Raw genomic sequence first — 21,308 nt, 5'->3', positions numbered from 1 at the left:
TGTGTACCTAGTGTGTGTGTACCTAGGGTGTGTGTGTGTACCTGGTGTGTGTACCTAGTGTGTGTGTGTGTGTGTACCTGGTGTGTGTGTACTTGGTGTGTGTGTACCTAGTGTGTGTACCTGGTGTGTGTGTACCTAGTGTGTGTGTACCTAGTGTGTGTGTACCTAGGGTGTGTACCTGGTGTGTGTACCTAGTGTGTGTGTTTGTGTGTACCTGGTGTGTGTACCTAGTGTGTGTGTGTACCTGGTGTGTGTGTACCTAGTGTGTGTGTGTGTACCGGGTGTGTGTACCTAGTGTGTATGTACCTGGTGTGTGTGTGTACCTAGTGTGTGTGTGTGTGTACCTAGTGTGTGTGTGTGTACCTGATGTGTGTGTACCTAGTGTGTGTGTGTGTACCTGATGTGTGTGTACCTAGTGTGTGTGTGTACCTAGTGTGTGTGTTTGTGTGTACCTGGTGTGTGTGTGTGTGTGTACCTAGTGTGTGTACCTAGTGTGTGTGTGTGTACCTAGTGTGTGTGTTTGTGTGTACCTGGTGTGTGTGTGTGTGTACCTAGTGTGTGTGTACCTGGTGTGTGTGTACCTGGTGTGTGTACCTGGTGTGTGTGTTTGTGTGTACCTGGTGTGTATGTGTGTACCTAGTGTGTGTACCTAGTGTGTGTGTACCTATTGTGTGTGTGTACCTAGTGTGTGTGTTTGTGTGTACCTGGTGTGTGTACCTAGTGTGTGTACCTGGTGTGTGTACCTAGTGTGTGTGTGTACCTAATGTGTGTGTACCTGGTGTGTGTACCTAGTGTGTGTGTGTGTACCTATTGTGTGTGTACCTGGTGTGTGTACCTAGTGTGTGTGTGTGTGTACCTGGTGTGTGCACCTAGTGTGTGTGTACCGGGTGTGTGTACCTAGTGTGTGTGTGTACCTAATGTGTGTGTACCTGGTGTGTGTACCTAGTGTGTGTGTGTACCTGGTGTGTGTGTACCTGGTGTGTGTACCTAGTGTGTGTGTACCTAGTGTGTGTGTACCTGGTGTGTGTGTGTGTACCTGGTGTGTGTACCTAGTGTGTGTGTGTACCTGGTGTGTGTACCTAGTGTGTGTGTACCTGGTGTGTGTACCTAGTGTGTGTGTGTACCTAGTGTGTGTGTACCTGGTGTGTGTACCTAGTGTGTGTGTGTACCTGGTGTGTGTGTACCTGGTGTGGTCCCGTTGGGTCCAGTACAGATCACCTTCTTGATCAGGACCCCGTTGACGGTGAACTCTTCTCTACACGTCCCGTCAGTCTTTGTCGGTTTCACATAAACAAACGGCTCCTGATGGATCGTCACGATCTGAACGAGGAGACAAATACTAGTACAAGAAGTACTCAGGGTATGAGGAACAGTAGTTTAACTAGTATGAGGAACAGTAGTTTAACTAGTATGAGGAACAGTAGTTTAACTAGTATGAGGAACAGTAGTTTTAGTACTATGAGGAACAGTAGTTTAATTAGTATGAGGAACAGTAGTTTAATTAGTATGAGGAACAGTAGTTTAACTAGTATGAGGAACAGTAGTTTAATTAGTATGAGGAACAGTAGTTTAACTAGTATGAGGAACAGTAGTTTAACTAGTATGAGGAACAGTAGTTTAATTAGTATGAGGAACAGTAGTTTAACTAGTATGAGGAACAGTAGTTTAACTAGTATGAGGAACAGTAGTTTAATTAGTATGAGGAACAGTAGTTTAACTAGTATGAGGAACAGTAGTTTAACTAGTATGAGGAACAGTAGTTTAACTAGTATGAGGAACAGTAGTTTAACTAGTATGAGGAACAGTAGTTTAATTAGTATGAGGAACAGTAGTTTAATTAGTATGAGGAACAGTAGTTTAACTAGTATGAGGAACAGTAGTTTAACTAGTATCAGAAACAGTAGTTTAATTAGTATCAGAAACAGTAGTTTTAGTACTATGAGGAACAGTAGTTTAATTAGTATGAGGAACAGTAGTTTAACTAGTATGAGGAACAGTAGTTTAATTAGTATCAGAAACAGTAGTTTTAGTACTATGAGGAACAGTAGTTTAATTAGTATGAGGAACAGTAGTTTAACTAGTATGAGGAACAGTAGTTTAACTAGTATGAGGAACAGTAGTTTAACTAGTTTGAGGAACAGTAGTTTAATTAGTATGAGGAACAGTAGTTTAATTAGTATGAGGAACAGTAGTTTAATTAGTATGAGGAACAGTAGTTTAACTAGGTTGAGGAACAGTAGTTTAACTAGTTTGAGGAACAGTAGTTTAACTAGTATGAGGAACAGTAGTTTAACTAGTTTGAGGAACAGTAGTTTAATTAGTATGAGAAACAGTATCAGTAACAGTAGTTTAACTAGTATGAGGAACAGTAGTTTAATTAGTATGAGGAACAGTAGTTTAACTAGTATGAGGAACAGTAGTTTAACTAGTTTGAGGAACAGTAGTTTAACTAGTATGAGCAACAGTAGTTTAACTAGTTTGAGGAACAGTAGTTTAATTAGTATGAGAAACAGTATCAGTAACAGTAGTTTAACTAGTATGAGGAACAGTAGTTTAACTAGTATGAGGAACAGTAGTTTAACTAGTATGAGGAACAGTAGTTTAATTAGTATCAGAAACAGTAGTTTAATTAGTATGAGGAACAGTAGTTTAACTAGTATGAGGAAAAGTAGTTTAACTAGTATGAGGAACAGTAGTTTAACTAGTATGAGGAACAGTAGTTTAACTAGTATGAGGAACAGTAGTTTTAGTACTATGAGGAACAGTAGTTTAATTAGTATGAGGAACAGTAGTTTAATTAGTATGAGGAACAGTAGTTTAACTAGTATGAGGAACAGTAGTTTTAGTACTGAGGAACAGTAGTTTAACTAGTATGAGGAACAGTAGTTTAACTAGTATGAGGAACAGTAGTTTAACTAGTATGAGAAACAGTAGTTTAATTAGTATGAGGAACAGTAGTTTAACTAGTATGAGGAACAGTAGTTTAACTAGTATGAGGAACAGTAGTTTAACTAGTATGAGAAACAGTAGTTTAACTAGTATGAGGAACAGTAGTTTAACTAGTATGAGGAACATTAGTTTTAGTACTATGAGGAACAGTAGTTTAATTAGTATGAGGAACAGTAGTTTAACTAGTATGAGGATCAGTAGTTTAACTAGTATGAGGAACAGTAGTTTAACTAGTATGAGAAACAGTAGTTTAACTAGTATGAGGAACAGTAGTTTAACTAGTATGAGGAACAGTAGTTTTAGTACTATGAGGAACAGTAGTTTAATTAGTATGAGGAACAGTAGTTTAATTAGTATGAGGAACAGTAGTTTAACTAGTATGAGGAACAGTAGTTTAACTAGTATGAGAAACAGTAGTTTAACTAGTATGAGGAACAGTAGTTTAACTAGTATGAGGAACAGTAGTTTTAGTACTATGAGGAACAGTAGTTTAATTAGTATGAGGAACAGTAGTTTAATTAGTATGAGGAACAGTAGTTTAACTAGTATGAGGAACAGTAGTTTAACTAGTATGAGGAACAGTAGTTTTAGTACTATGAGGAACAGTAGTTTAATAAGTATGAGGAACAGTAGTTTAATTAGTATGAGGAACAGTAGTTTAACTAGTATGAGGAACAGTAGTTTAACTAGTATGAGGAACAGTAGTTTAATTAGTATGAGGAACAGTAGTTTAACTAGTATGAGGAACAGTAGTTTAACTAGTATGAGGAACAGTAGTTTAACTAGTATGAGGAACAGTAGTTTAACTAGTATGAGGAACAGTAGTTTAATTAGTATGAGGAACAGTAGTTTAATTAGTATGAGGAACAGTAGTTTAATTAGTATGAGGAACAGTAGTTTAACTAGGTTGAGGAACAGTAGTTTAACTAGTTTGAAGAACAGTAGTTTAACTAGTATGAGGAACAGTAGTTTAACTAGTTTGAGGAACAGTAGTTTAATTAGTATGAGAAACAGTAGTTTAACTAGTATGAGGAACAGTAGTTTAACTAGTTTGAGGAACAGTAGTTTAATTAGTATGAGAAACAGTATCAGTAACAGTAGTTTAACTAGTTTGAGGAACAGTAGTTTAATTAATATGAGGAACAGTAGTTTAACTAGTATGAGGAACAGTAGTTTTAGTACTGAGGAACAGTAGTTTAACTAGTATGAGGAACAGTAGTTTTAGTACTGAGGAACAGTAGTTTAACTAGTATGAGGAACAGTAGTTTAACTAGTATGAGGAACAGTAGTTTAACTAGTATGAGAAACAGTAGTTTAATTAGTATGAGGAACAGTAGTTTTAGTACTGAGGAACAGTAGTTTAACTAGTATGAGGAACAGTAGTTTTAGTACTGAGGAACAGTAGTTTAACTAGTATGAGGAACAGTAGTTTAACTAGTATGAGGAACAGTAGTTTTAGTACTGAGGAACAGTAGTTTAACTAGTATGAGGAACAGTAGTTTAACTAGTATGAGGAACAGTAGTTTAACTAGTATGAGAAACAGTAGTTTAATTAGTATGAGGAACAGTAGTTTAACTAGTATGAGGAACAGTAGTTTAACTAGTATGAGGAACAGTAGTTTAACTAGTATGAGGAACAGTAGTTTAACTAGTATGAGGAACAGTAGTTTAACTAGTATGAGAAACAGTAGTTTAACTAGTATGAGGAACAGTAGTTTAACTAGTATGAGGAACAGTAGTTTTAGTACTATGAGGAACAGTAGTTTAATTAGTATGAGGAACAGTAGTTTAATTAGTATGAGGAACAGTAGTTTAACTAGTTTGAGGAACAGTAGTTTAATTAGTATGAGGAACAGTAGTTTAACTAGTATGAGGAACAGTAGTTTAACTAGTATGAGGAACAGTAGTTTTAGTACTATGAGGAACAGTAGTTTAATTAGTATGAGGAACAGTAGTTTAATTAGTATGAGGAACAGTAGTTTAACTAGTTTGAGGAACAGTAGTTTAATTAGTATGAGGAACAGTAGTTTAACTAGTTTGAGGAACAGTAGTTTAACTAGTATGAGGAACAGTAGTTTAATTAGTATGAGGAACAGTAGTTTAATTAGTATGAGGAACAGTAGTTTAACTAGTTTGAGGAACAGTAGTTTAATTAGTATGAGGAACAGTAGTTTAACTAGTTTGAGGAACAGTAGTTTAATTAGTATGAGAAACAGTATCAGTAACAGTAGTTTAACTAGTATGAGGAACAGTAGTTTAACTAGTATCAGTAACAGTAGTTTAACTAGTATCAGTAACAGTAGTTTAACTAGTATCAGTAGTACTGGTAGGACCTTCAGTTTAGTCGACATCTGGTATCCGACTGGTTTCTCGGTCTCCCCTCCAGGCCAGATGATCTTCCTCTGAGTGTTCATCACAACCTGAACAAACAAACACACACACACACACACACACACACACACACACAGGTGTTATTGCTGTTGCAGGTCTCACTATGAAAAGCTGATTAAATGACATCATCAATACTTCATCAGTCCATGATTAGTTAAAGAGGCCGGAGAGTAACACACATGCTGACGTTAAGTGAACAAAGCTCTCTGACTGCTCAGTGTGACCAGGTACGTAACCAGGTGTGTGACCAGGTGTGTAAACAAGAGTGTAACCACGTACGTAACCAGGTACGTAACCAGGTGTGTAACCAGGTGTGTGACCAGGTGTGTAACCAGGTACGTAACCAGGTGTGTAACCAAGAGTGTAACCAGGTACGTAACCAGGTACGTAACCAGGTACGTAACCAGGTACGTAACCAGGTGTGTAACCAGGTGTGTGACCAGGTGTGTGATGAGGTGTGTAACCAGGTACGTAACCAGGTGTGTAACCAGGTGTGTAACCAGGTGTGTGACCAGGTGTGTGACGAGGTGTGTAACTAGGTACGTAACCAGGTGTGTAACCAGGTGTGTGACCAGGTGTGTGACCAGGTGTGTGACCAGGTGTGTGACCAGGTGTGTAACCAGGTACGTAACCAGGTGCGTAACCAGGTGTGTAACCAGGTGTGCAGGTGTGTAACCAGGTGTATAACCAGCTGTGAAACCAGGTGTGTAACCAGGTGTGTAACCAGGTGTATAACTATGTGTATAACCAGGTGTGTAACCAGGTTTGAAACCAGATGTATAACCAGGTGTGTAACCAGGTGTATAACCAGATGTATAACCAGGTGTATAACCAGGTTTGAAACCAGGTGTGAAACCAGATGTATAACCAGGTGTATAACCAGGTTTGAAACCAGGTGTGAAACCAGGTTTGAAACCAGGTGTGAAACCAGATATATAACCAGGTGTATAACCAGGTTTGAAACCAGGTTTATAACCAGGTTTGAAACCAGGTGTGAAACCAGGTTTGAAACCAGGTGTGAAACCAGGTTTGAAACCAGGTGTATAACCAGATGTATAACCAGGTGTATAACCAGGTTTGAAACCAGGTGTGTAACCAGGTGTATAACCAGGTGTATAACCAGGTGTGAAACCAGGTGTATAACCAGGAGTATAACCAGGAGTATAACCAGGAGTATAACCAGGTGTGAAACCAGGAGTATAACCAGGTGTATAACCAGGTGTATAACCAGGTGTATAACCAGGAGTATAACCAGGTGTATAACCAGGTGTATAACCAGGTGTGAAACCAGGTGTGAAACCAGATGTATAACCAGGTGAATAACCAGATGTATAACCAGGTGTATAACCAGGAGTATAACCAGGTGTGTAACCAGGTGTATAACCAGGTGTATAACCAGGAGTATAACCAGGTGTATAACCAGGTGTGAAACCAGGTGTGAAACCAGATGTATAACCAGGTGTATAACCAGGAGTATAACCAGGTGTATAACCAGGTGTATAACCAGGTGTGAAACCAGGTGTGAAACCAGATGTATAACCAGGAGTATAACCAGGAGTATAACCAGGTGTGTAACCAGGTGTATAACCAGGTGTATAACCAGGTGTATAACCAGGAGTATAACCAGGTGTGTAACCAGGTGTATAACCAGGTGTATAACCAGGAGTATAACCAGGTGTGAAACCAGGTGTGAAACCAGATGTATAACCAGGAGTATAACCAGGAGTATAACCAGGAGTATAACCAGGTGTGTAACCAGGTGTATAACCAGGTGTATAACCAGGAGTATAACCAGGTGTATAACCAGGAGTATAACCAGGTGTATAACCAGGTGTATAACCAGGTGTATAACCAGGTGTATAACCAGGTGTATAACCAGTTGTGTAACCAGGAGTATAACCAGGTGTGTAACCAGGTGTATAACCAGGTGTATAACCAGGAGTATAACCAGGTGTATAACCAGGTGTATAACCAGGAGTATAACCAGGAGTATAACCAGGAGTATAACCAGGTGTATAACCAGGAGTATAACCAGGAGTATAACCAGGTGTGTAACCAGGTGTATAACCAGGAGTATAACCAGGTGTATAACCAGGAGTATAACCAGGAGTATAACCAGGTGTGTAACCAGGTGTGTAACCAGGTGTATAACCAGGTGTATAACCAGGAGTATAACCAGGAGTATAACCAGGTGTGTAACCAGGTGTATAACCAGGTGTATAACCAGGTGTATAACCAGGAGTATAACCAGGAGTATAACCAGGTGTGTAACCAGGTGTATAACCAGGTGTATAACCAGGTGTATAACCAGGTGTGTAACCAGGAGTATAACCAGGTGTATAACCAGGTGTATAACCAGGTGTGTAACCAGGTGTATAACCAGGTGTATAACCAGGTGTGTAACCAGGAGTATAACCAGGTGTATAACCAGGTGTGTAACCAGGTGTGTAACCAGGAGTATAACCAGGTGTGTAACCAGGTGTGTAACCAGGTGTATAACCAGGAGTATAACCAGGTGTGTAACCAGGTGTATAACCAGGTGTATAACCAGGTGTGAAACCAGGAGTATAACCAGGAGTATAACCAGGGGTATAACCAGGTGTATAACCAGGTGTATAACCAGGTGTGAAACCAGGAGTATAACCAGGTGTATAACCAGGTGTGAAACCAGGACTATAACCAGGTGTATAACCAGGTGTATAACCAGGTGTATAACCAGGTGTATAACCAGGGGTATAACCAGGGGTATAACCAGGTGTATAACCAGGGGTATAACCAGGAGTATAACCAGGTGTGTAACCAGGTGTATAACCAGGGGTATAACCAGGTGTATAACCAGGGGTATAACCAGGAGTATAACCAGGTGTGTAACCAGGTGTATAACCAGGTGTATAACCAGGTGTATAACCAGGAGTATAACCAGGTGTGTAACCAGGTGTATAACCAGGGGTATAACCAGGGGTACTGTACCTGAGATCCGTTGAAGACTCCGACCTGGACCAGGCGACCTGGCTTCTGTTGGTAGTTCAGGATGCTGTAGGTGGCAAAGCGGCGGTCGCCGTCATCGTTAAACTCAATCCGTCCGGTCAGACCGTCCGGGTACTTGGATGACATCAGCACTCTGGTGAGCCAATCAGAGAGCAGGAGATTCAGGGTTTAGTTCTGGTTGTTAAAGATGAGGTCACGTGACACCACATAAACAACAGTGATCTGACTGGACTTGATGGGGGATGTAGGTCACAGAGAGCAGAGCCGGAGTGACAGGGAGCTCCATTAGCCCAGTTGTGAAGCTGGATCCAGATCAGATCAGTGAAGCTGAAGCTGGAGTAGACAACCTCATCTCAGCGGAACTGGTCCTGTGGGACCAGAGCCGGTCCTGTGGGACCAGAGCCGGTCCTGTGGGACCAGAGCCGGTCCTGTGAGACCAGAGCCGGTCCTGTGGGACCAGAGCCGGTCCTGTGGGACCAGAGCCGGTCCTGTGAGACCAGAGCCGGTCCTGTGAGACCAGAGCCGGTCCTGTGGGACCAGAGCCGGTCCTGTGAGACCAGAGCCGGTCCTGTGGGACCAGAGCCGGTCCTGTGGGACCAGAGCCGGTCCTGTGAGACCAGAGCCGGTCCTGTGGGACCAGAGCCGGTCCTGTGGGACCAGAGCCGGTCCTGTGAGACCAGAGCCGGTCCTGTGGGACCAGAGCCGGTCCTGTGAGACCAGAGCCGGTCCTGTGGGACCAGAGCCGGTCCTGTGGGACCAGAGCCGGTCCTGTGGGACCAGAGCCGGTCCTGTGAGACCAGAGCCGGTCCTGTGGGACCAGAGCCGGTCCTGTGAGACCAGAGCCGGTCCTGTGGGACCAGAGCCGGTCCTGTGAGACCAGAGCCGGTCCTGTGGGACCAGAGCCCGAGGGCCGGTGGTAGTAATGCACCAGCATGTCAGAGCAACTGAACTAGTTTTAAAGTATACCTGAGTTTTCGGTCTTTTTTCTCCCTTTAAAAGTTTTTGGGGGAGGTGTTCCTGTTCTGATGTGAGGTCAAAGGTCAGACGATGTTGTATGTATACAGACTGTAAAGCCTTGTGGAGAGTTTGTGATTTTGGGCTCTACAAACATGAATTGAATTGACCTGAGTCCAAACTCGGGTGTAAAGAGGCCAGTGGAGTGATGTCAGGAGGTGTGACCTGATTCATGACTCGTCACTGGGATGCAGGCGGTCAGAAACAGTCCGCTTGATGATCTGCACCAGGTCAGCACGATATCAGCTGGAACACGAAGGTCTCGAGCCTCAGCGTGACCCCACCATCATGTCAGATGTAATCAATAGCTCCACTGACTGACTCACAGCGTACAAACCGCTGGCCCAGCCACCAGCCTGCCGCCACATGTTTGTTCAACAGAACCATAAGTGTAGTTATGAATCCCACTGCTCGTCTTGGTAAGCCTCGCCCTGAGGAGCTGGTTGAGGCCGAGACGACTGGTTGAGGTTAACCAGTAGCCATTAACCATTAACCAGTAGCCATTAACCAGTAGCCATTAACCATTAACCAGTAGCCATAAGCCATGAACCATGAACCATGAACCATTAACTATTTTCCATTAACAATTATAACAATAACATAGAACTGGCGATGTTGAGCTCCAACTGAAGCGAGCTGAAGAAGCTCTCGTTGACCTCTGACCTCAGGCGTACTGACCGTTTAAAGAGCGGCCCCGTCCTCCAGATGTTGGTGTTCCCCACGCAGCCCCGCGGAGGCTCCGTGATGTTCTCCTTCTCAAACAGCTCCTGCAGAGACTGAGCCACCACGGCCACGGCGTCCGTGATGTGAGCCGACTCGTTCTTACCGTTAATCAGCTGGAGGCCCAGCAGGCCTGCACCACACGCATCACACACACACACACACACACACACACACACACACACACACATTCACATGCACCCAAACACACACGCGCACACACAGAATAGAGAGGTTACACACACACACACACACACACACAGGAGGCGTAATAGGCTGAAAACTGCCCTCATTCATACATACAGTTAATTAAAAACTCACACACACTTTAATTAATCTTACAGAGGAAACTAAAGGAGAACTTCAGTGTCATTTAAACACACACTCGGGGCTTCAGGCATCAGGTCAGTGTTCAGTACCACCAAATGGCATGCTGGGAGTTCACAGCCATTTGTCTCAAGAAAGAAAAAGCCTCACTGAAACGTTCTGAACCTCGTTTGGTGTTTCCCTTCAGCAGAAACGTGTCACACTGCAACACAACATGTCTACAGCTGACTCACAGCAGCTAGCTAACATTGTTAGCATTGCCCAAGAAAACTACTATAACCAGCTGGCTAATGTTAACTAATGACAGGAGAACAGATATCTAATGTTAACTAATGACAGGAGAACAGATATCTAATGTTAACTAATGACAGGAGAACAGATATCTAATGTTAACTAATGACAGGAGAACAGATATCTAATGTTAACTAATGACAGGAGAACAGATATCTAATGTTAACTAATGACAGGAGAACAGATATCTAATGTTAACTAATGACAGGAGAACAGATATCTAATGTTAACTAATGACAGGAGAACAGATATCTAATGTTAACTAATGACAGGAGAACAGATATCTAATGTTAACTAATGACAACAAGGAGAACAGCTTAATCCTGAACTCTTAATAATAATAATAATAATAATAATAATAATCCATTTAATTTATATAGTGCTTTCTTCATCTATTTAAACTGAACGTTCCACTGAAGCAGAGCTCATCGTTTCCGATGACGGATGCTAACGGTGTTAGCAGACTGTTGTTCCGTTAGCCGAAGCACCAAATGCAGATGTGCTTTCCTCCTAATGTGACAAGTGTCTGATGAAGAACAAACAACATTAAAATCCATACTGTCAGTAGTACTTCATCGGTTTCTTCTCAGGGAAACCTAAGCTCAGAGACGGGGCGGACACAACAACAGGAGCACAAAGTACCTCTGAGGAGTCACATTGGGTCGAGGCTGTGGAGAGCTTGTTGTATCGGGTTGTATTATTCTTCAGCTACAGGCGTTCACCTTATTCTGCTCATCAACTGTCTTTAAAAACCCTGGAGAAGTTCAGGAATCTGGATCGTTGTGGTCTACGTGTTCTGGTCTACGTGTTCTGGTCTACGTGTTCTGGTCTTAGTCTACCAGAGCCTCACCTGGTCTCTGCCCATGAGGACAATACACACCTCAGTATTCACCTGCCTATAATATCATCGTCATCATCATATTATCATTATGAGGTTTTACGTACACCTCAAAATGAGATACACAGGATTTCACAGCAGAACACGGACCTGTCTCTAAACTCTCGTCTCTGACTCGCGGTCTGGATGTTCTGCTTCATACAGACTGGACTCACATGATGTGAGTAGGCTTTCCAAAGTTGTTGCTTTATAATAATAATAATTATTATTATTATTATTGCTGCTGCTTTGGTTCCCCTGATGGACTTCCTCTGGAGCTTCAACAGGACGCGGCTGAAAGCTCGGCAGTAAATGAGGAAGTGGACCTTGAGTGAAGACTGAATCTGATTGGTCTAAAACCCTGTAGGAGGAGCGCTGTTGGAGCAGCTTTGTGATGAAGGACTTGTTGTGTGTTTGTTGTCAGGAGGCTAAAAGTAAAAAGGCTTCAATCTGAAACGCTTTCCCTGAAAAGAAACCTCAAAGTTCTGTGGCAGACCAAGCAGCCGAGTTCAGTCCTGCTCCACTCTCAACGTCACGATGGATCTTTTTTCTTTTTCATCGGTGGGGAGAGACGGGGATGTATAGAAAAATGACTCATCAATTTTAAGAGTGCAGCAGCTGGTGAGGATGTTGTTCTGAAACAAAAGGCAACAGAGCGGGGGAGCCGATTACCCAGCAGCCACTTCTGTTACCAGCTCAAAAGTAGTCTGAAATGTAGGATCCGAGAGGATCTTTGCATGGCCATCAGTATGTGGACAGCAGGTTTGAGCTGCTCCCATGGGGAGGGGGGCTGGCCTAGGTCCCTGTTGGAGGTCTGGTTCAGTAAGAGGGGGCTGAGGTCAGGGATCTGTGCACGGACCACCAGTTCTTCATTGGCAACCAGTTCTTTAAGGAGCTGCTTTGTGTAAGGGGACGATCCAGACCAGGATCCAGACCCAGACCTCCTATAGAGGGGCGTCCACATACTTTTGGCCGTATAGCGAAACTCTGTTTAACGTCAAGACGTCACCTGGCCGACTGGGTAATCAGCTAACTCGATAAACCCCGCCCACATCCCTGGCAGGGCGGGGCCCCATATTGCAGTGGGCTCTATTGGCCAATGGCAAAGGGCAAAGGAAACAGGAAGCAGCGGCGGCATCTTACCAGTGTTTGTTTCCGACACACGTCACGGTAACCGTTTTTCAATCCCCCCCTCGCCCCCCCTCCCCCCATCGAAACCTGAATAAAGCCCCCCCCATATCATAGTCTACTGAGAGAATGGGCAGACGGGCGGGTGGACGACACACACTATAGAAAATGAAACAAACAAAAAGATGTTAGACACATTTAAAGCCACACAGTTACAATGAGCAGAGCGGTTAGGAACCTTTAAACATGCCGTCGGCTCCGTTCTGAATGTTTAAACGTTCAACCGGCGAGTTAGAAGAAACCAGAGAGAGAAACACACTAACTGACTGTGATGAGGAGGAGCGTCCTTCATCAGAGACCTACAGCACGAGCAGACAGAGAGAGAGCGGCCATGTTTCCATCCAACGCTCACAATGGAGAGGCTTGTTTCTACGCCGAGGGGTTGTGATTGGATCCTGACGAGCCAGGGATCCTGATTGGTTTAAATAGTTTGGGTTGTTGGACTGACTAGCCGTAGCTCTATTTTGTAGCTTTATGAATTTTCTTCTTCTGTATGTGTTTGTTCGTATTAAATATATGAACCTTTAACTAATGACAACAAGGAGAACAGCTGATTTGGTTTTCCTGTAGTATTATTTTCATGACAGAGCCGATGAACCAGCTGTCACAACCTTTTATATCTCAACACACTGTTCTCAGTGAGAAGAAGGTTTACGGCGAGCAGACACACTATTATTTAACGGAGTTAGCGGAGAGCTGCTCCGCCTCTGATCGTTGCCACACGTCTACTTCCTGAAAGCCTCCTGTTCTCTGCTATTTGTTTGTCTGCATGAATCAAACCTTCAGGTGAACTGCGACGCGCTGACCTGAAGTCAGCTCAGCGTGAAAAGCTTGAAGCTGACGGTACAAATATAGAACCGCCAGGAACGCAGCTCATGAACACTTTGGTGTTTGGGGCTCAGCATCTCCTGAGTGTGGCGGACATTTTAACAGCTTCATCACAGCTGACTGGGACACAAATTGGACTTTTGGCAAAAGTGTCAGACTTTGTGAGAATGATCTTGACAGTCGGATGGAAGCAGAGCTGAGAGACAGGGACAGAGAGAAAGTTCTAGAGCATTGAGGAAGAAAAGAGGTGAGGAAGAGGAGGCACAGGCGTATGTACCATCTGGAGCTTCACTCAGAGCTTTGCCGGTCATCTCTCTCTCTCCGACCAACCAGACGTAGCCAGAGCCGGTCATGTTGAGCTGCCGGGCCGCTTTATACACAGCGGCAGCTTCATCCTCACTGTGAACACACACAAGGAAAACAAGTCAAATACACTGATGATCTCACGGGTATTGTAGGAGCGGTCAGTAAATCAACGCGCACTCTCGTATTGTCACTTTTATTGCATAACAGCAACAGAAACATAAATGAAACTCATCTTAAACAGAAAAACCTCGCTTTGTCTTAAATGCGGTTGAAAATAGTTTGCCCTTCTGCTCTCTTGCCAAACACACACCTGGCTCAGGTGACGTCTACATATAGAGTTAACGCCCCCTGACATCATCATCATTGCATCATCGTCATCATAATCATTTCATCAACATGTCAATATGATCAACAGTATTTCATTATGATCAGCATAATGTGATCTATAGGCAGTAGCATGATTATAATTTACCCACATGGATGGGATATGGTATAGATAAACACAAATCAGTGTACTGGCTTCAACAGGTACCCTGACGATCTCACAAGTACCTTGACAAACTCACAAGTACCCTGACGATCTCACAAGTACCTTGACGAACTCACAAGTACCCTGACAAACTCACAAGTACCTTGACGAACTCACAAGTACCTTGACGAACTCACAAGTACCCTGACAAACTCACAAGTACCTTGATGATCTTACAAGTACCCTGACGATCTCACAAGTACCCTGACGATCTCACAAGTACCCTGACGATCTCACAAGTACCTTGACAAACTCACAAGTACCCTGACGATCTCACAAGTACCTTGACGAACTCACAAGTACCCTGACAAACTCACAAGTACCTTGACGATCTCACAAGTACCCTGACAAACTCACAAGTACCTTGACGAACTCACAAGTACCCTGACAAACTCACAAGTACCCTGACGATCTCACAAGTACCCTGACAAACTCACAAGTACCCTGACGATCTCACAAGTACCTTGACGAACTCACAAGTACCCTGACGATCTTACAAGTACCCTGACGATCTCACAAGTACCCTGACGAACTCACAAGTACCCTGACAAACTCACAAGTACCTTGACGATCTCACAAGTACCTTGACGAACTCACAAGTACCTTGACGATCTTACAAGTACCCTGACGATCTCACAAGTACCCTGACAAACTCACAAGTACCTTGACGATCTTACAAGTACCCTGACGATCTTACAAGTACCCTGACAAACTCACAAGTACCTTGACGAACTCACAAGTACCTTGACGAACTCACAAGTACCCTGACAAACTCACAAGTACCTTGACGATTTCACAAGTACCTTGACGAACTCACAAGTACCCTGACGATCTTACAAGTACCCTGACAAACTCACAAGTACCTTGACGAACTCACAAGTACCTTGACGAACTCACAAGTACCCTGACAAACTCACAAGTACCTTGACGATCTTACAAGTACCTTGACGAACTCACAAGTACCCTGACAAACTCACAAGTACCTTGACGAACTCACAAGTACCTTGACGAACTCACAAGTACCCTGACAAACTCACAAGTACCTTGATGATCTTACAAGTACCCTGACGATCTCACAAGTACCCTGACAAACTCACAAGTACCCTGACGATCTCACAAGTACCTTGACAAACTCACAAGTACCCTGACGATCTCACAAGTACCTTGACGAACTCACAAGTACCCTGACAAACTCACAAGTACCTTGACGAACTCACAAGTACCCTGACAAACTCACAAGTACCTTGATGATCTTACAAGTACCCTGACGATCTCACAAGTACCCTGACAAACTCACAAGTACCCTGACGATCTCACAAGTACCTTGACAAACTCACAAGTACCCTGACGATCTCACAAGTACCTTGACGAACTCACAAGTACCCTGACAAACTCACAAGTACCTTGACGAACTCACAAGTACCCTGACAAACTCACAAGTACCCTGACGATCTCACAAGTACCCTGACAAACTCACAAGTACCCTGACGATCTCACAAGTACCTTGACGAACTCACAAGTACCCTGACGATCTTACAAGTACCCTGACGATCTCACAAGTACCCTGACGAACTCACAAGTACCCTGACAAACTCACAAGTACCTTGACGATCTCACAAGTACCTTGACGAACTCACAAGTACCTTGACGATCTTACAAGTACCCTGACGATCTCACAAGTACCCTGACAAACTCACAAGTACCTTGACGATCTTACAAGTACCCTGACGATCTTACAAGTACCCTGACAAACTCACAAGTACCTTGACGAACTCACAAGTACCTTGACGAACTCACAAGTACCCTGACAAACTCACAAGTACCTTGACGATTTCACAAGTACCTTGACGAACTCACAAGTACCCTGACGATCTTACAAGTACCCTGACAAACTCACAAGTACCTTGACGAACTCACAAGTACCTTGACGAACTCACAAGTACCCTGACAAACTCACAAGTACCTTGACGATCTTACAAGTACCTTGACGAACTCACAAGTACCCTGACAAACTCACAAGTACCTTGACGAACTCACAAGTACCTTGACGAACTCACAAGTACCTTGACGATCTTACAAGTACCCTGACGATCTTACAAGTACCCTGACAAACTCACAAGTACCCTGACAAACTCACAAGTACCCTGACGATCTCTCTGCCGTGTCCTCTCTACTAACTACCTAGGCTCTTTCTCCGATCGCCCACTGCTCCACTTAAATCAGGTAAATATTAGCGCTCATATTAATCCAGAAGATCAGTCACCCTATTAAGGATGCAACTACATAGCAACAGCCTCGCAAACACCCTATAATACGGTAGCAACCACCTATCAACCACCCAAACCCCTTGACGGTTGTACAAACCTGGCAGAGAGGATGATGACTCGGGCCTCCAGGTCTTTGGCCTCCAGCAGCAGAGCCGTCAGGTTCGTGTCCGGGCTGAAGAGCAGCACCTTCTCCGCCTACAGGACCACCGCACAGGGCGACAGGAGGCAGCACGACAGGTCACATCGTAGAACATTGAGAAACATGACAGAACAAAACCACAGGATACACCATAGGACACATCATAGGACACGCATTATTAGCTGTGAACCATCTGTCCCCCGAACATCTGCCCCCATGATCCCAGCCTCGACTATGCTCCCTCTCACCCACACCACATGGGGGGAGGGGGCCGGACCAAAAAGTGTTCTGCTGCTGAATTGAAAGAATACTCAAAGTCGAAGCTTGAATACAAAGAAGGAGGGGCAAAAGAAAGTTGTGCGTGGTGCGGTGGCACATGCAAACTGAGGCGCTTTCAACCAACCAACCAACCAATCAGGGGCGTGCATGTTAGAGAGCGCTGATGCAACCGCAAATAATACAAAAAGAGTTTGAGTGGAGAGAAGGAAGAGGGGGAGGAGAGAGGCGGATACAGGAGCAGGAGAAAGAGAATGAAAAAGAAAAGGAAGTTTGATGTTGCAGAGGAGCACGAGGATCCTGGTGGGCAGCGTTCCTCAATCTGCATACAGAACCAAGCCTCAGCCTGGCTGCATGCAACGCGTCACATGGAAAAAGGAAGAGGAAGGGGGGAGGAAGAGGAAGGGCGCCTCTCCTGAGAACGTGAACCCCTTCCCGGTGTGCAGGAGTCATGACAAATCAAAAGAACGTAAAGAGATGGCCACCAGGATAAGAGGCTATCTCTGGATCGGATTCTGGGGGGCGGACTGGCGCCGCGACTACCGAGCGAGCTCATTGTTTGGGCGGCGTGCATCAGTTGACCATGCAAGTTTATACCTTGGGACTTCTCCTGAAGTCAAAGATCTGTTGGTCGAGGTTTTCATAGTTCCTGTTTTTAGTCTGATGGGCAATGTGCACAGAGAAAATATGAACACAGAAGATTACAGACAGTCAGAAGGAAGGATGCTTCAAGTGTGACGGGACAACAGAGATGCAAACACACCTGTCTGTCTGTCTGTCTGTCCACCTGTCTGTCCATCTGTTTGTCTGTCCACCTGTCTGTCTGTCCATCTGTCTGTCTGTCTGTCTGTCTTTCTGTCCACCTGTCTGTCCACCTGTCTGTCTGTCCATCTGTCTGTCTGTCTGTCTACCTGTCTTTCTGTCCACCTGTCTGTCCATCTGTTTGTCTGTCCATCTATTTGTCTGTCCACCTGTCTGTCTGTCCATCTGTCTGTCTGTCTACTTGTCTTTCTGTCCACCTGTCTGTCCATCTGTCTGTCTGTCCACCTGTCTGTCTGTCCACCTGTCTGTCTGTTGTGATACTTGTGTTATTAATATTAAACAATAAGAGATGAAATTAAACTAACTTCTAGTTATTTTTAGTCGTGGAGATGAAAATACAAGTGAAGGTATTTTTAGAGCCGACGGAGAACAAAGAACAAAGAACAAAGAACCACAAGATGAGCAGAACACGAGGAACCGGCTCACGTTCTCCGTTCCACCGAGTTAAACTACCCGGCTAGCGTTCCGTAAAGAAACCCAGAAAGCCTCAAACACACCAATGAAGACCAGGACCAAGACCAAGACCAGGATCAGGACCAGGACCCGGAGGGAGTCCAGACCGCCATGAAGTGGACTTCTCAACACACATTTCTGCGTAGGACACAAGTAGACTAGTTAGATATGTTCTTCTTCTCTGATTGGTTGTCCAGCTGATGTTGAGTCATCGTGGCGGAGGAGCTCCCATTAGTCCATTCAATCCGCTCCAAATGTTATTCTCATTAAATATAGATCCATACGCAGCGTTCCTGAGCACACACACACAGAGGAGCTTTGAGATGAGAACCTCTCACTCCTGGACGAATAAAGTGCCAATAGCAGAACCGATAACTCCGGACCACATCAATACCAACGGGTTCTACTCTTTTAGAACCTGTTCCTATTTAGAACCGACAGTCTGGATCCTCCTCTTCATGATGTCTTTTGAGTTCTAGTCTCCACTGGCTGGTCTTCTAGTCCAAACTGTTGTATTATCATTATTATTATTATCATTATCATAAGAGGGTGCACAGAGCTTCTGGAGCTTCTGGTCCGATGTGGTCTACACCCGGATCCCAGAGACCCACTTCCCCCGACTCCGGTCTGACTTTCTCTACTGGTTCCCTCCTCAAGGAAACCTCCTCTGTCTGGCGGATGAAGACGCTCATCGCTGATCGTCGGTCTGCTCGGGTCCTGGTCTGAAGGTCTATTGGATGCTGATCCTCCCCCCCACAGACCTTTATCTGGCGGTCGGTTCACACAGCAGCCTCATTACTTCATTATGAATCAGAGAGATGTTTAATTCAGTTCTTTAACTAATGCACTGTAATATTCATGTTCCTCCTCCAACATTCACAAGCCTCACAGGAAGTCACTTCTCTACGTTCATAAACTCTGTGACGTCTAAATGAAGACAACATCTAGTGTACGTCTACATGAAGACAACATCTAGTGTACGTCTACATGAAGACAACATCTAGTGTACGTCTACATGAAGACAACATCTAGTGTACGTCTAAATGAAGACAACATCTAGTGTACGTCTAAATGAAGACAACATCTAGTGTACGTCTACATGAAGACAACATCTAGTGTACTTCTACATGAAGACAACATCTAGTGTACGTCTAAATGAAGACAACATCTAGTGTACGTCTAAATGAAGACAACATCTAGTGTACGTCTACATGAAGACAACATCTAGTGTAGGAGATGACAGAGATAAAGGAGATGAAGGAGATCAACGAGATCAACGAGATGAAGGAGATCAACGAGATGAAGGAGATAAAGGAGATGACAGAGATAAAGGAGATGAAGGAGATAAAGGAGATAAAGGAGATAAAGGAGATGAAGGAGATAAAGGAGATGACAGAGATAATGGAGATGAAGAAGATAACAGAGATAAAGGAGATCAATGATATAAAGGAGATAAAGGAGATGAAGGAGATAAAGGAGATAAAGAAGATCAAGGAGATCAAGGAGATAAAGGAGATGAAGGAGATCAACGAGATGAATGAGATCAATGATATAAAGGAGATGAAGGAGATCAAGGAGATCAAGGAGATCACGAAGATGAAGGAGATAAAGGAGATAAAGAAGATGAAGGAGATCAAGGAGATAAAGGAGATGAAGGAGATCAAGGAGATAAAGGAGATAAAGGAGATCAGTTTCACTTCTACAAACATTTGTTGATGTAAAAGATCTGTTGGACTTATGTGCTGCTCATTGATTGGCCAACGCAAACAGCATGTTGGAGCACAGAGTGGTTCATAGTGGACTTGGTACCAGAAGGTCGTGTCATCTGATCTGCGGCCAAATGTCTTGGCCACTCGCGTGACGAGTGGAGCAGAACCAACTGATCACCAGCTGGTGGGTTGGATCAGATGACGGGGGAGGATGCGGTGGTTGCCAGAGAAGAAAGGATGGAGGCAAAGCAGGGGCGCAGCAAGAGAGATGAGATACCCCTGAGATGATGAGATCAGGACATTGTTGGGCGGTCTTGGCTGACATGTCTCTGCAGGGTCCTGTGGAGGATTCGGGTTAGTGCCCCCGTGGAGTGGTAGAACGAGGCACCGGGAGGTGGTTTCACACTGCTCAGTCTGAGTTCATAGGTCTCTGCTAGAAAAAGGTGGATTGTTTCTTCCGGTTTGGGAGTGAGTCACTGCCCTAAGAGAGGGAGTTCAAGTATCATGTGGTCTTGTTCACCAGTGAGGGTCGAATGGTTCGGTTCAGCATAGCATTGATGCTCATTGTATCGGAGCGTTGTGGGGATGAGGGAGCTGAGCCAGAAGATAAAGGTCTAGATTCTCCAGTCCATCTATTTGCCCAGGTCCAGCCCCTAAATATGCTGCTATAGGCCTAGGCTAAAGGGGGGGGGGACGACATCTTAAGGATACACTGAGCTCCTCTCTCCTCTTCTCTCTCTCCTTCTGGACAAATTCATGTCTCTTCATTGCACATTACTAACTATTCTCTACTTCTTTCCCGGAGCCTTTGGGCATTCTCACCTCTCAGGTTTCCATGGCTGTGTCTGGAGCCGGTCCTGCCTCCTTTGCCTCCCCCCCCCCCCCCCCCCACCCACCTGCCTCCTGCCTCCTTGGCCCTGACTCCTAGGCCCGACCTTCTGCCTCCTGCCCTCTTTCCTCCTGCCTCATGGGCCCGGCCTCCTGCCTCCGTGGCCCTGCTGATGCCCCCCTCTCCTCTCTACCTCCTTGTTTCATGGACTGTGTAGGTCTGGATGTGGTCCATGCCTACTACTCATTATTCATACATTGTCATACTCAGCTCTGGTTCCACCAGTCCATCTAGGTTCAGACCCTCAGCTCTGGTTACACCAGTCCATCTAGGTTCAGACCCTCAGCTCTGGTTCCACCAGTCCATCTAGGTTCAGACCCTCAGCTCTGGTTCCACCAGTCCATC

General features: G+C 44.5%; 1 protein-coding gene across 1 annotated transcript in view; it reads right to left on the bottom strand.

Annotated features, from left to right (window-relative positions):
* The window catches only part of grin1b (glutamate receptor, ionotropic, N-methyl D-aspartate 1b), a 37,444-nt gene that overhangs the window by 11,792 nt on the left and 4,344 nt on the right, over positions 1-21,308 (bottom strand). Inside the window, exons 2-7 of the mRNA XM_034542574.1 lie at positions 16,773-16,870; positions 13,851-13,972; positions 10,021-10,195; positions 8,311-8,461; positions 5,283-5,369; positions 1,170-1,320 (exon numbers count right to left, since the gene is read on the bottom strand). Of these exons, the coding sequence (XP_034398465.1) occupies positions 1,170-1,320; positions 5,283-5,369; positions 8,311-8,461; positions 10,021-10,195; positions 13,851-13,972; positions 16,773-16,870 (784 nt within the window). The remainder of the gene's footprint in view (positions 1-1,169; positions 1,321-5,282; positions 5,370-8,310; positions 8,462-10,020; positions 10,196-13,850; positions 13,973-16,772; positions 16,871-21,308) is intronic.

Source organism: Cyclopterus lumpus, chromosome 9 (genome assembly GCF_009769545.1).
Source record: "Cyclopterus lumpus isolate fCycLum1 chromosome 9, fCycLum1.pri, whole genome shotgun sequence".
In the NCBI taxonomy this organism is placed as follows: domain Eukaryota; kingdom Metazoa; phylum Chordata; class Actinopteri; order Perciformes; family Cyclopteridae; genus Cyclopterus; species Cyclopterus lumpus.
The sequence above is the reverse complement of the archived record's forward strand: the minus strand, read 5'-3'. Positions and strand labels throughout refer to the sequence as shown.